General features: G+C 42.1%; 1 protein-coding gene and 1 long non-coding RNA gene across 14 annotated transcripts in view; one reads left to right on the top strand and one right to left on the bottom strand.

The window, feature by feature from the left end:
- The window catches only part of LTBP1 (latent transforming growth factor beta binding protein 1), a 194,301-nt gene that overhangs the window by 51,724 nt on the left and 127,993 nt on the right, over positions 1–14,584 (top strand). For 10 of the 13 annotated variants that reach the window (XM_079969437.1, XM_079969432.1, XM_079969440.1 and 7 more), the window contains exon 5: positions 5,781–5,948. In XM_079969437.1, the coding sequence (XP_079825563.1) occupies positions 5,781–5,948 (168 nt within the window). Of the gene's footprint in view, positions 1–5,432; positions 5,949–14,584 lie in introns of those variants that run through there. The other 3 variants (XM_079969436.1, XM_079969434.1, XM_079969435.1) reach the window with 2 other exon arrangements.
- Positions 6,741–11,238, bottom strand: LOC307212369. The gene is made up of 2 exons (XR_013836973.1): positions 11,157–11,238; positions 6,741–7,155 (listed from the first exon to the last, which is right to left on the bottom strand). It is a non-coding gene; the product is annotated as an uncharacterized lncRNA (long non-coding RNA).

Below are 14,584 nucleotides of genomic sequence, written 5' to 3'. Positions count from 1 at the left end.
GTAAGTTTGTGATTCGCTTTAACTTACCCAGGAGTAAAGTGCAATTAAGGATTAAATCCACCTTTCCATTTACTGCAAATGGAAATTTCTACACATGTTTGTCCTTCATTCTAATGTGCCAAATGTGCACTTTGTATTTGGGTAACAGAAGCTCCAAGAATTGGTGGGTACTTAGCTGAAATAGAAAATAGTAGTGTTGAGGTACAGTCGGGATTTGTCTTTCCCTCTTACATGTTCAGGTTTAGAGTTGGCATTGCATATGTGCGCAGAGGTATAAATGGACAAGCCCTACTTGTACTGGCTTTTTTAAAGACATGGTGCATTCCTGTTCCACATAGAGGCACAAAAGTCCATCCTGAGTTGCCGTGCAGAACTACAGGATAGTTCTTGCACGTTGGCTCTGCAGACCCTTGTCTTCTCTTCTGGTCTGCAGTTTTGAATGATCCTCTGATCTGCTTGTTATACAGTTCCCAAAAATAGTCCATGAAACTTCGGCTTCTTTTCACTAAATGATCATTTTCAAATGTGGATGTCTATTACGACTAGGAATGCTGGAGAAATTAAATCATTCTGTATTAGGAATTGAACCAACCTAATTCACTGGAACCAGAGATCTGTTCAAGATAATTGGAGATATGAAAGGAACATTTCGTACAAAGATTACCATAATAAAGGACAGAAATGGTAAGGACCTAGCAGAAGCAGAAGACATCAAGAAGAGGTGGCAAGAATACACAGAGGAATTATACCAGAAATATATGGATGGCTCGTACACCCCAGGTAGTGTGGTTGCTGACCTTGAGCCAGACATCCTGGAGAGTGAAGTCAAACGGGCCTTAGAAAGCACTGCAAATAACAAGGCCAGTGGAAGTGATGGTATTCCAGCTGAACTATTTAAAATTTTAAAAGATGATGCTGTTAAGGTGCTACACTCAATATGCCAGCAAGTTTGGAAAACTCAGCAGTGGCCAGAGGACTGGAGAAGATCAGTCTACATCCCAATCCCAAAGAAGGGCAGTGCCAAATAATGCTCCAACTACCGCACAATTGCACTCATTTCACACGCTAGCAAGGTTATGCTTAAAATTCTACAAGACAGGCTTAAGCAGTATGTGGACCGAGAACTCCCAGAAGTGCAAGCTGGATTTTGAAAGGGCAGAGGAACCAGAGACCAAATTGCAAACATGCGCTGGATTATGGAGAAAGCTAGAGAGTTCCAGAAAGACATCTACTTCTGCTTCATTGACTATGCAAAAGCCTTTGACTATGTCGACCACAGCAAACTATGGCAAGTTCTTAAAGAAATGGGAGTGCCTGATCACCTCATCTGTCTCCTGAGAAATCTCTATGTGGGACAGGAAGCTACAGTTAGAACTGGATATGGAACAACTGATTGGTTCAACATTGGGAAAGGAGTACGACAAGGCTGTACAGTGGTACCTCGCAAGACGAAATTAATTCGTTCTGTTAGTTTTTTCGTCTTGCGATTTTTTCGTCTTGTGAAGCACGGATTTTGGAAAAGCTTCAAAAATCACCAAAGTCTTCAAAAACCTCAAAAAAGGCTACCACACTGCGTGCTATGAGTTGCTCCTCGAAGTCAAGTTGCAACTGCACCCCCTGAATGCACGGTTTTAAGAAAAAGGAAACAAACTTGCAAGACGTTTTCGTCTTGCGAAGCAAGCCCATAGGGAAATTCGTCTTGCGAAGCAACTCAAAAAACGAAAAACTCTTTCGTCTTGCAAGTTTTTCGTCTTAGAGGCATTCGTCTTGCGAGGTACCACTGTATATTGTCTCCCTGCTTATTTAACTTATAAGCAGAATTCATCATGCGAAAGGCTGGGCTGGATGAATCCCTAACCGGAATTAAGATTGCCAGAAGAAATATCAACAACCTCAGATATGCAGATGACACAACCTTGATGGCAGAAAGTGAGGAGGAATTAAAGAACCTTTTAATGAGGGTGAAAGAGGAGAGCGCAAAATATGGTCTGAAGCTCAACATCAAAAAAACGAAGATCATGGCCACTGGGCCCATCACCTCCTGGCAAATAGAAGGGGAAGAAATGGAGGCAGTGAGATTTTTTCCCTTCTTGGGCTCCATGATCACTGCAGATGGTGACAGCAGTCATGAAATTAAAAGATGCCTGCTTCTTGGGAGGAAGGCGATGGCAAACCTAGACAGCGTCTTAAAAAGCAGAGACATCACCTTGCCAACAAAGGTTCGTATAGTAAAAGCTATGGTTTTCCCAGTAGTGATGTATGGAAGTGAAAGCTGGACCATAAAGAAGGCTGATCGCCGAAGAATTGATGCTTTTGAATTATGGTGCTGGAGGAGACTCTTGAGAGTCCCATGGACTGCAAAAAGAGCCAACCTATCCATTCTGAAGGAAATCAGCCCTGAGTGCTCACTGGAAGGACAGATCCTGAAGCTGAGACTCCAATACTTTGGCCACCTCATGAGAAGAGAAGACTCCCTGGAAAAGACCCTGATGTTGGGAAAGATGGAGGGCACAAGGAGAAGGGGACGACAGAGGACGAGATGGTTGGATAGTGTTCTTGAAGCTACCAGCATGAGTTTGACTAAACTGCGGGAGGCAGTGGAAGACAGAAGTGCCTGGCGTGCTCTGGTCCATGGGGTCACGAAGAGTTGGACATGACTAAACGACTAAACAACAACAACAATTCACTGGTCCAAAAATTTGCATGCATTTCGGAATGCAGCTATGGGTTGGATTACATATTTTGCTGAAATGGCAATGTAGTTTCTGTAAAATTCCATAAAATATGTGAAAGTAGGTGTTTGGTATTTAACAGAAAAATCATACAAAAGTATGTAGAAGAAATGCATTGAAAGCATGCAAAAAAAAAAATGTCTTTTAGGGGAAGAAAGTACAGCATTCGTACAATTCAAATTAAATTTTTTCATGCATTTTTTAAAATGCAAAAAACAGAATGGAATGGATCTATGATTCATGCATGTGAACTGACATGGAATGGAAATAGGTTGTTCTGTCCCAAACAATGCATGGGATTTTATTCTACTTCAGTTGCCTGCCCTGGGCTCTTATATGAGGAAGAGCGATATAAAAATCAAATTATAATATTAACTCACATTCTTACAACCAGAAACTCATGAGATGTCTGACACAGACAGACAATGAGTGATACACGCAGTTCCTGCAACTCCCCTTATGTGCTCTGCAGATGTATAAAGAAAATGTATCAGTAGTGGGTTCTTGGAAGAACGCATTTCCTGGATACACCAGTCTCCAAAGAAAGTCCTATGTGATGCAACCTTCCAAAGCAATCCTATACAAATCAACTCAGAAGAAGCTTTGTTAAGTTTATTGGGGCTTGCTACCAAGTAAGGCTCCTAAATAACTTACTGAGTTCCCAGTCATATATTCCAGCAATCCTTTGCTATATTATCCAATTGTACTGAAAGTGCATTGTTTGTTGTTTTGTCTGCATCATGACTCAAGAGTCACCACTCAGTTGCATCAATATTGCCAGATTCCAATTTAAACCATTCTGTGGCACTGAAGAACTGCAGCTGGGATTTCTCTAACACACGAGATTTTCCAGGTTGGGCCAGCTTGATAGTGGTTACTTAGCTAAGCATGTTGTTTTAATTAGATCACTTCCTAAATGGAAAAAAAAAAATGATTGCAAAAGGCATGTTAAAATAGAGGATAGAAATTGTTACGGTTTTTCTAGGAAAAGATTTTTTTTTTCTGTGAAGACATTTCCAAATAAAATATTGAAAATCTGCTTGGTGTTTTAGAATTGACTTAGATGTTTGAAATCTGGCCGCCTTAGCAGTTCACAAGCAACTTTATGCCTGTTTATTGGGAAAGGTGTAGAGCTAGTTCCTAGAAAATGCAGTTTGTCAGTAGAAAAGCTAAGATTTGCCTTTAAGTGAGCTATGAATGGTGAAGTTAGAATGAGTGAAATTCATTGTTTTCCCTTTTCATCTCTGCTATGCCTACTGTTAAGAATTATTCAGAGCACAAGTGTTCCAAATATGACGCAGGCTTCCTTAGAAGTCTGTGAGCAGTGCCAGGGAAGACTTTTAACTCATCTGTGAGCCTTCTCACTGTCTTCTTGCAACCAGTAAACAGAACTGCAACTCATTCTAGTCTACCTCTGTTGGTGAAGTACAGGTGGCTCTTCATACTATGTAAAATGGCGCTGGTACTAGAAAGCGGACCTGCCAAAGCCTAAGTAATAAATTAGCAGTGCAGACTGCACCCCCTGTATTGGTCTCACAGTGTATCTGTATGAATAGGAGGAGACTGCTCCATGTGTCGTTGTGCTGAATGAACACATTAAATCTCCTCAGATAATGAGTAGCTAATTGTATTTGGAGGAGAGGGGGAGTTCACGGTTTCAATATTGGCAGAGAGAAGCTTTCTGTAAGTAGGTCTGAAAGTTGCTTGTTTACAGTAAGCTGGAGCATTTGCTCTGCATCTGGCGGTCAACAGTTTAATGCCAGTGTCTGGAGATGAATCACCTGGCACTGTTTTCTTTACTTTCAATTAATCTTATTACAAGCCAAAAACAATTTGAAATGATATTATTTTTATGTTAGGAAACATTCTCCCCCCCCCCCCCCAAGCATTACCCATAATAATTTCCCAGAGGGCATTCATACACTGGATGGGCCAACCAACCAGTGTTCAAATTGCACACATTGTTGTGGCAGGAACATTTTGGAAAACGTTTAGAAAAAATGTTGGCTTGGATAATTTTTTGCAACTAGTTATTATTAATATGGTTTCTTAATGAAGGAATGAAGTTGCAGTAAAACTTAGACAAGGTGGGGGAGATGCACATGATTTTGTATATCTGAAGCATGCTTTTTTAAAAAGTAAGAAAATAAGAGATATAAATGTTTGTTGCTTAACCAAACGTACAGTATATACAACCATTCGTAAAATCTGGGGTTTTAAAAAAGAGAAAAGATCTGGGGTTTGGTAAATCCTCCCATCTTCTAAGAACAGATCAGACTAAAGTACTGAATGACTGTGCCTGGAATACACTTTCGCTTTGCCCCACCCCACCCCCTGTTAGGAACAGGTTTTGCAGTTATCCGTTGGCAATCTTGCACAATTAGGACGTTGGTTTAAGTGCTAGTATTTGTCGACAAAGTAAAACCTATAATATGTAAATCCACATGGAGTAGCCGTTCCAAGAATCTGTGGAAAAAAAATAAAGGGTCCTGGGCAGCTGCGTCACTGGATTTGTTCACTTCAGGCTGGGGTGCCAGGAGATTTGAGACAGATGTTTTCAGACATGCGGCATGCCTAAAACATTTCCAGGGGTCGGGCTACAAATAGTGACTTAATAAGTGTAGAAACAGGAAAAGTATGCAAGAGGAAAAGACGCAAGAGTTTATTCACCCCTAGGTGAACAGCCAGTCGCTTTACATTACATCTGCCTGTCAGGGTTGGCTATTTAAGCTGTCATGCCCTTGGTATTGCTCTTTGACTGTGAATAAAGTGCAGCATTGTGATTACTAATCCCACTCCAGTGACTTGACTTTAAATGTGGTTTTGGAGTGGATCCCGGAGTCCTGTTTGCTAAGCTTCCTACTCCTGTTTCAGAGACACCACTGGATATCGAGGAGAGAGCACTGAAGACTGCCCTCCTCTGTTAAGAACTCTCTGCCTTTTTTAATTTTAATTTTAAAAAGCTTTTTTTAAAAATCATCTAAAGGAACTCAATGGCTACCAAAGTGACTTGTTTGTTTTTCTTTTTCTCTTTGCCTCTGCTCCCAGTGGGAAATCACACGGGACGCATCAAGGTGGTCTTTACGCCCAGCATCTGTAAAGTGACTTGTAAAAAAGGCACCTGTCAGAACAGCTGCGAGAAAGGGAACACCACGACTCTGATTAGTGAAAATGGGCATGCTGCTGACACCTTGACAGCACCCAACTTCCGAGTAGGTAAGTCTCTCCAATCCTTCATCATCCTTGCTAATCCTTTCTTCTTCTTCTGTTGGACTCTGCGTCTTTGTGCATATTTTGAAATTGTTAGCTTTTTCTTCATGGGTCTATGATAAGTGTAATGTCATTGGTGCTGGGCATCCCCTGACTGACTGATAATTCTTTGAACATGCAAAAGAGAGGGATAACTAGTTAAACCCCACAGTTTAGGTTGTATGTGGTAGGGGAGGCGGCGGCAGCGCTGTGTGTTAATAGCTCTGTGTAGAAACTCGCAAATTGGATGGAAAATATGTCATGGTAGAGGGAGGGAAATGCTTTCAGTTTGTGGTTCTAATTTTGCATAAGTGAATGTGAAAAATCTAGTTAGACTTAAATGAAATGTTCCTGCAAGACATTGTCTGGGAATTGTTTGACTCTGCATTCCTGTGAGTGAAATGGGTGCCAGTTTTCAACTTTTGCCTTGAGTGTGTTGTGAGCATAACATATTTATTATGTGTCAAGTGACCAAATAGGAGACAGAAAGCTTAGAAATCAAATCAAAAGTAAGATAAATGTCAATTATCATTCCAGTGAATGCTATTTTGTGTTTTCCAAAAAGGAATCTCAGTGACATAGCTAGCATGGTACACCAAAAATAAGATTGTTTTTCAAAGGTTATTGAATGTTAGCTGTAGAGAAATGTATACTTAACACAGATTCAGTTTCCCACCCATCTTGCTTTGCAGTGAAATTCAAGCACAATGGTTCAGAGTAGTGTGACATACAGTTTACATGTCCTTGTTACTGATTAGAGCAGTTTGCAATGTCATTTTATTCAGTTCATGAAACTCGTAAAGCTCTTCACTTAATGTCAGATAATCCTTAGAATAGCAAAACTATTCCAAGTACAAACATAATATTAGGCAGAGTAGAAAGAGGCATCCTAATTGTCTTTTTATGGTATACAATCTTTCCCAAAAAAATGCTATTTCTGATTCCTCTGGTCTGCCAAAGTGGATGTATGAAATGCAGATCAATCACTCTAAAGATTCTTCCAGATGTTGCTTCTAGTGGAACGGTAGCAGCAAATCAGGAATCACAGCAGGAGGTGCCTCAAAGAGGAGAGATGCTTCTCAGCATGGGAGTTTAGAGTTACCATTGCTGTCTTGCACAATTGTAGCTGTGCCAGTCATGTTGGATTCTGCTAGTCTGTCTGGACTGGCAGCATCTGAAATGGAGATGACATTTCAGCATGGGGATTGAGTGTGACCAGTGCTCTGATTCAAGCACCTATTATCTACAAAAGGGAAAAGTGGTGATTTAGATGTAACAGAAAACCACAGCCAGTGTGGTGTAGTGGTTAAGAGCGGTAGTCTCGTAATCTGGGGAACCGGGTTCGCGTCTCCGCTCCTCCACATGCAGCTGCTGGGTGACCTTGAGCCAGTCACACTTCTTTGAAGTCTCTCAGCCCCACTCACCTCACAGAGTGTTTGTTGTGGGGGAGCAGCTTTGAGACTCCTTAAAAGGGAGTGAAAGGCGGGATATCAAATCCAAACTCTTCTTCTTCTCTTCTTGGTATTATTTGAAATCTAGATTCACTTGCTGCTTCTCCCATTGTACTTCCCTGAGTTCCAATTTAGCAGCTGACTATAGTATATTATCATAGCAGAATAACTGGACAGTGTGTGGTTTGCACACACAAAAACTGGAAATTGCAACTGAACTGTGACCCGATTCCACTTTTGCAGACATAGGGGAGAGTGTGCTTGACCCCAAGGCTCATTCTTGCTACACCAAACCATGGTTTGGCATTTCATCTGAACTAAGCCTATATCTGGAAGTGTCCTTAGATTAAATTACAGACAAGTCATGCTATGAATCCAAATTCCTTTGATACCATAGTACATTTCTTGATAATGATAGCTTTAAAAGGCATGCTGCACTGATTGCATCCTAAATATAATTCTGGTATGTGGCAATGTGTGAGGAACTGAAAAATAAAGAGAATTTATGAATGAGAGCTGCTATACATCCAGTAACAAGTGTGAAAAATCAGATTCCATTCCTGTGGCAATTGTCACAGCTATGTGAAACATAGTTTTCTTTTAATACATTTAGTATAACTGCCCTGAATGATAAGGTATCTTAGAAGGTAAAATATTTGATAACCAAGAAGAAACATTACAGGACAGAATGACATTGGAGGTTTTTAAGCATTTCAGGGAGTTGGACTAGATGACTCTCAGGGTTCCTTCTAACCCTACAGATCTATGATTCTATGACACATTTTTACTTGTTCTGTAAAGCTGCATTGCACAATCTTTTGAAACAAGTAGTATCATTTTCTTCCTGCCCTCAGGTTTGATATTTTAGAAACGGTATGCCCTGTAACTACTTAAAAGGGAATCAGCCCAAAATATAGAAAAGTTTATCAGGCATACAAAACAGTATGCGGGCGTGTTTATGTTTAGAAGTCCGACTTGCGGGGCATTACCAGAACTGCACCCAGAGGTAAAACTGGGATGGTGAGTGATTTTGTGGATCATAATGATCCATCATTGCTTGACCGGGTGAGGGGGAAATGGAAGAGTTAGTTCTTCAATTGCCACTTAGTGCCAGGATCACACTTTTAAGGTCCAGCCCACTAATATGTTAGACTCCATCTAGCCAGGCAGAATAAAAAGGTAAAGGTACCCCTGCCCGTACGGGCCAGTCTTGACAGACTCTGGGGTTGTGCGCCCATCTCACTTAAGAGGCCAGGGGCCAGCGCTGTCCGGAGACACTTCCGGGTCACGTGCCCAGCGTGACATCGCTGCTCTGGCCAGAGCCAGAGCCGCACACGGAAACGCCGTTTACCTTCCCGCTGGTAAGCGGTCCCTATTTATCTACTTGCACCCGGAGGTGCTTTCGAACTGCTAGGTTGGCAGGCACTGGGACCGAGCAGCGGGAGCGCACCCCGCCGCAGGGATTCGAACCGCCGACCTTTCGATCGGCAAGCCCTAGGCGCTGAGGCTTTAACCCACAGCGCCACCTGCGTCCCAGAATAGAATAGGTGTTACCTATTAGGCAGCAGGTGGGCCTCAGAAGTAGCTGCAGTATTTACCTCCTAGAGTTCAAGGTCTTGTACCTAATGAATACAATGGTGCATAGTTCCAGGAGCATGGGTTCGTAAGCTGAATATGGTCTTTGATCACTAGTCCTAGGAATAAGAAACCTGGAGCAAGTCCAGCACTGGGATGAGTAGAGAGCAGCTCTAGTTTCTGCCTCAAATTTTTTCAGGGAAAACAAAAGGCCTTTAGAGACAGTATTGAGAAGATCTGTAACCTTAAGAATCCATGTGCCAGCACTGGGACATTTCCTTCATTAAACTGAATTAATATCAGTGGGTTTTTTGTTTTGGTTCATAAGACATCTGGACGTAGGGTAGCAGTAAGGTAGCCAAGTTTAAAGACACCATAACGTTCAAGGTGGTTGGAAAAAAAGGGGATTATGCAGAGCCGAAAGGACCTCTCCAAACTGTGGAAATGGGTATTAGAATGGCAAAAACAGTTCAGTGTAAACAAGTGTCAAGTGATACATATTGGGATAAAAAGAAACTTAACTTTATATAAACTGCCACTGGCTGTTTTTCTGTCTTATAATACTAGAACCTGGGGTTATCAAGTGAAGCTGAATAGTGGGAGATTCAGGTTATACAAAATGAAGTACTTAAACAGCAAATTGTTTAATGGTTAGAAAAATTAATGGAGGATAAGACTCTCAGCGACTAGTAATGATGCCTGTATGTTACCTCTGGCACCAGAAGCAGTATTCTTTAGTTGCTTAGGAACATGAGAGTTCCATTGTGCTCATGTCCTCCTAGTGGGTTTCACATAGGCATCTGGTGGCCACTGTGAGAATAAAACAGACTAGACTAGATGGATCTTTGGTCTGATCCAACAGGGCTCTTCCCATTTTTTTACTCCTTTCTTTACCTCACTACCCCATCCTCACTATTGCCTTTACTTTTATAAGGGATGTGGATGGTTTCTTACTTGTTTTGGTTGATTTTACTGGCAGATTCACTTTACTGCTTTTTTCCAGACAGGTGCATGGTGGCTAAGGAGTCTTGGTATAAATACCCTCACCCCATCTTTGCCACCCCTTTCAATCACCATAGGCATTTTACGAGTGGCATATAAAAATAATAATGTGTATTGTGTTAAAACAATAGCAGCAGTCAGTTTAGAGTGGACAAAAACACCCCAAATTCAATCAACAGATTGAAGTACGGTAGTTCAGAGTATTAATATAGATTTGTTTATGTTTTGCGACTGTTTTGCTTTCAGATTTAGCTTTCCAAAAGAATTGTATTTATTTGTGGCAGGGAACTGGATTAGAGAGTGTAATGGAGAAAGGGAACAGCTTTGCAAATGCTGAATTTCCCAGCTAACATTTGTGATTGTATGACTCATTCTTGCTCATAAGTCTTTTCTGATTTAATATATTCTAGCAAGTTTGAACAATGTAGGGCTGATACAGTGAAGTACTTATTCATTCTCTTTAGACTTTATAAGGCAAAAACTGTATGACTTGCTGCTCTTGAACTGAACATCTTAGGCAGGCTTCTTCAACCTTGACCCTCCAGATGTTTTTGGCCTACATCTCCCATGATCCCTAGCTAGCAGGACCAGTGGTCAGGGATGATGGGAATTGTAGTCTCAAACCTCAAACCTAGAGGACTGAGGTTGAGGAAGCCTGATCTTAGGGTTAGTGATCATGTCTCTTGCTGCTTCCCTATGTCTTCTACTTAAGAGCAAAGTCATATAACACACTTTCCCCTTTTATCTACTTTCTGTTGAGCTCTAATTCCCCCCAGTCACTTTGGTCTGACTCCTTCTGCCTTAAGCTACTTATAATACTAAGTTCCGAGTGAACCTTTTGGGGAAGTAACAAGGTTATTCTTTGCTTGCATCCCCAAACTCGGCCCTCCAGCTGTTTTGGGACTACAATTCCCATCATCCCTGACCACTGGTCCTGTTAGCTAGGAATGATGTGAGTTCTAGTCCCGAAACAGCTGGAGGGCTGAGTTTGGGGATGCCTGTCTCAGTCCCTGCTGCAACTCTTCCTATTTATCTTTCCATTATAGCCTGATTGATTTCTGTCCTCTAGCTCTTTTGGTGACTCTTGTACTCCTTCCTGCTTGTATCCCATAAGAAAATAAGAAGAGCCATGCTGGATTATACCCACCTATTTCAGCATTGCGTTCTTACAGTGGGCAGCCTCTGTGGGAAGCCCCCAAACAGGGCAGAAGCACAAAAGCACTCTCCTCACTTATGTTTCCTAGCAACTGGCATTCAGAGGCATATCATCTCTGGTACTGGAGGTAGGACACAGTCATAATGGCTAGAAGCCATTGATAGCTGTATCCTAATGCTCTTTTAATGCCGCCCGAGTTGGTGGCCGCTACTACATCCAGCGGCAGTGAATTCCACTCTGTGGTGGTTCTTCAGCAAGATTTCTTTTATATGCATGTTGATTTTATCTTTAATAATACTTTCCACCAGTTTATTTAGAACAAACATTAAGCTAACCAGCCTGTTATTTCATAGATCTCCCCCAATCCCTTTTTTAAAAAAATGGATGTTGCATTGGCTACTTTCTGGTCTGAAGTAACAGAAGCCAATCTTGGGAAAGTTACATGTTTTTGTTGTAAGTTCAGCAATTTTACATTTGAGTTCTTCAGTAACTTTTAGATGGATGCCATTTGGACTTGGTGATTTGTTTTTAATTTGTCACTAAGGTATAGGACTTAATCTTTTGTCACAACTATTTGCCTCAGTTGCCCAATCTCCTTTCTTGGGAAAGTTAGTTCAGATAGAAGGGTCTGCCCTATATCTCCTGCTGTGAGTTCAGATGCAAATAATTCATTCAGCTTCTCTGCAACCTCTTATTCCTTGTTTAGCATACCTTTTTGAGTCCTTTGTCCAAAGGTACAACCATCTTCCTAGATGGTTTCCTTCTTCAAATGTATTTAAATATATTTTTGTTGGTGGTCTTAATGATTCTAGCAATATGCTCTCTTTTTCCATCCATCGTTGGCTGCTTGCAGTTTGTTTTTGTTTTTCTCATTGATCCAGATCCCATATGGATTATAATAATAATAATAATAATAATAATAATAATAATAATAATAATAATTTATTTATACCCCGCCCATCTGGCTGGGCCTCCCCAGCCACTCTGGGCGGCTTCCATAAAAACCAAAAATACAGTAAAATATCACACGTTAAAAACTTCCCTGAACAGGGCTGCCTTCAGATGTCTTCTGAATGTCAGGTAGTTGTTTATCGCTTTGACATCTGCTGGAAGGGCGTTCCACAGGGCGGGGGCCACTACCGAGAAGGCCCTCTGCCTGGTTCCCTGTAGCTTTGCTTCTCGCAATGAGGGAACCGCCAGAAGGCCCTCGGCGCTGGACCTCAGCGTCCGGGCAGAATGATGGGGGTGGAGACGCTCCTTCAGGTATACTGGATTAAACTCTTGGCTCTACTCTTGGCTTCTATAATCCTTCCATCCAAGTAGAGCATGAAGTAGCTATGTCCTCAGCATCCAGTACGCATGGGTACCTATGTACAAGGAGATGTTGTTTAACTAAAAGCCATTGATTGCTCATCAATTTGTCTAACTTAAATGATTCCAAGGACAGAAAGAGAAAGCCACTGTTGTGAAATAATTTAAGTTCTGGGCTTTCACAGAGGAAACTGAGACTTAAGTCAAGCATAGCATCTCAACAGCAATGGAGCTGATTTGGAATCACCCTCATTGCATTCAGTCAGATGTTCCTTTCCTGTCCAGGTTCATGCTCTGACAAACATAGGTTAGCAGCACTGATTGGCTTATACCTGTGATATCTTTGTGGAACCTTCTCCCCAAGCAGTTTTGCACATTAAATAAAGGTTTCTGTTTTTCTCTTTAATTAGTGTGATGAATGAGTATCTGAAACATGTATGGTATGGGGAGAGATTGTTTAACTAGGATATTTATCTGTCATTTCCGTTGATCAGCTGGTAGCAAATCAGGCTCACGTAGTAGCTGGGAACTCTACAAGTCCTTTTTTAATATTACACTTGTTTCCATCTTCAGTTTTAAATTACCGTATTTTTCACTCCCAAAGACGCACCAGACCATAAGACGCACCTAGTTTTGGGAGGAGGAAAACAAGAAAAAATTATTCTGAATCCCAGAAGCCAGAACAGCAAGAGGTATCTGGCTTCTGGAATACCGTGTGGCTGTTCTGACTTCTGGGATAACCGCGCCAAGCCTCTTCAGGGCAATGGAATGAAGGCTACCCCAGCTCGAAGAGGCTGCGCACAGCTAAGGCAGAAGCCAGGACAGCGTGTCGCTGAAGGGGCGCTGCGCAATTCTCCCTCTCTGAGAGGGAGAACTGCTCAGCACCCCTTCAGCGAAGCTGGAGAAGGAACAGAAGGAGACCGTTCTGTTCCTCCTCTGGCTTCCAGGAGGCCGCGAAGCGGGAGGAGGAACAGGAGGAGTCTCTTCTGTTCCTCCTCTGGCTTCGCATGACAGGCACGTCGCTGAAGGGGCACTGCGCTTTCTCCCTCTCTGCGCAGTGTCTCTCCTTCCATCCTGTGAAGGAGAGACGCTGCGCAGAGAGGGAGAAAGTGCAGCAGCCCTTCAGCGAAGCTGGAGAAGGAACAGAAGGAGACACTTCTGTTCCTCTTCTGGCTTCCAAGACAGGTGTGTCACTTCTGTTCCTCCTCCAGCTTTGCATGACAGGCGCGTCGCTGAAGGGGCGCTGCGCAGTTCTCTTTCTCTGCGCAGCACCTCTCCTTCACGGGAAAAGGTGCAGCGCCATTCGCTCCATAAGACGCACTCAACATTTCCCCTTACTTTTTAGGAGGAAAAAAGTGCGTCTAATGAAGCGAAAAATATGGTACCACTCAGTTGTAAAGCTCCTCATTGAGTAGCAGTGAGAAATTCATTATCTCTAACCATAGCCCACCTTACAAGCTTCTTGTAAGCAAATATCATATACAGTGGTACCTCGGCTTAAGTACTTAATTCGTTCTGGAGGTCCATTCTTAACCTGAAATTGTTCTTAACCTGAAGCACCACTTTGGCTAATGGGGCCTCCTGCTGCTGCCGCGCCGCCAGAGCAGGATTTCTGTTCTCATCCTGAAGCAAAGTTCTTAACCCGAGGTAATATTTCTGGGTTAGTGGAGTCTGTAACCTGAAGCGTATGTAACCTGAAACATATGTAACCTGAGGTACCACCGTAGTAAGATAGTTGTTGTTGTTGTTGTTGTTTAGTCGTGTCCGACTCTTCATGACCCCATGGACCAGAGCATGCCAGGCACTGATAGTTACAAGTATGAATTAAAAGAGCAAGAGGAAATAAATCTTCTTTGCGATACATGATTAAAGGGACTACCCAGGATGGTCTAAGAATTTAAAACTTGTTGAAACAAATATCTGTAACTGTGTACTATATTGAGCCCAATGCTTTTTTTCTGTTAAAACAGTGGTTCTCATATAGGAGTTACAAAAAACTCGTTAGCCAAAAAAGTGGATGTGACTTGTAAGGAAGCCAACACACTTTTACTGCAGCATTCATATACAAGAAAAGTTCCAACAGCAGATTGTTGCACTAAAATGTTCTC

The sequence above is a fragment of the Podarcis cretensis genome (assembly GCF_951804945.1).
Source record: "Podarcis cretensis genome assembly, chromosome: 3".
NCBI classification, from domain to species: Eukaryota; Metazoa; Chordata; class Lepidosauria; order Squamata; family Lacertidae; genus Podarcis; species Podarcis cretensis.
Note: the sequence above shows the minus strand (reverse complement) of the source record. Positions and strands in the feature narration are given on the sequence as shown.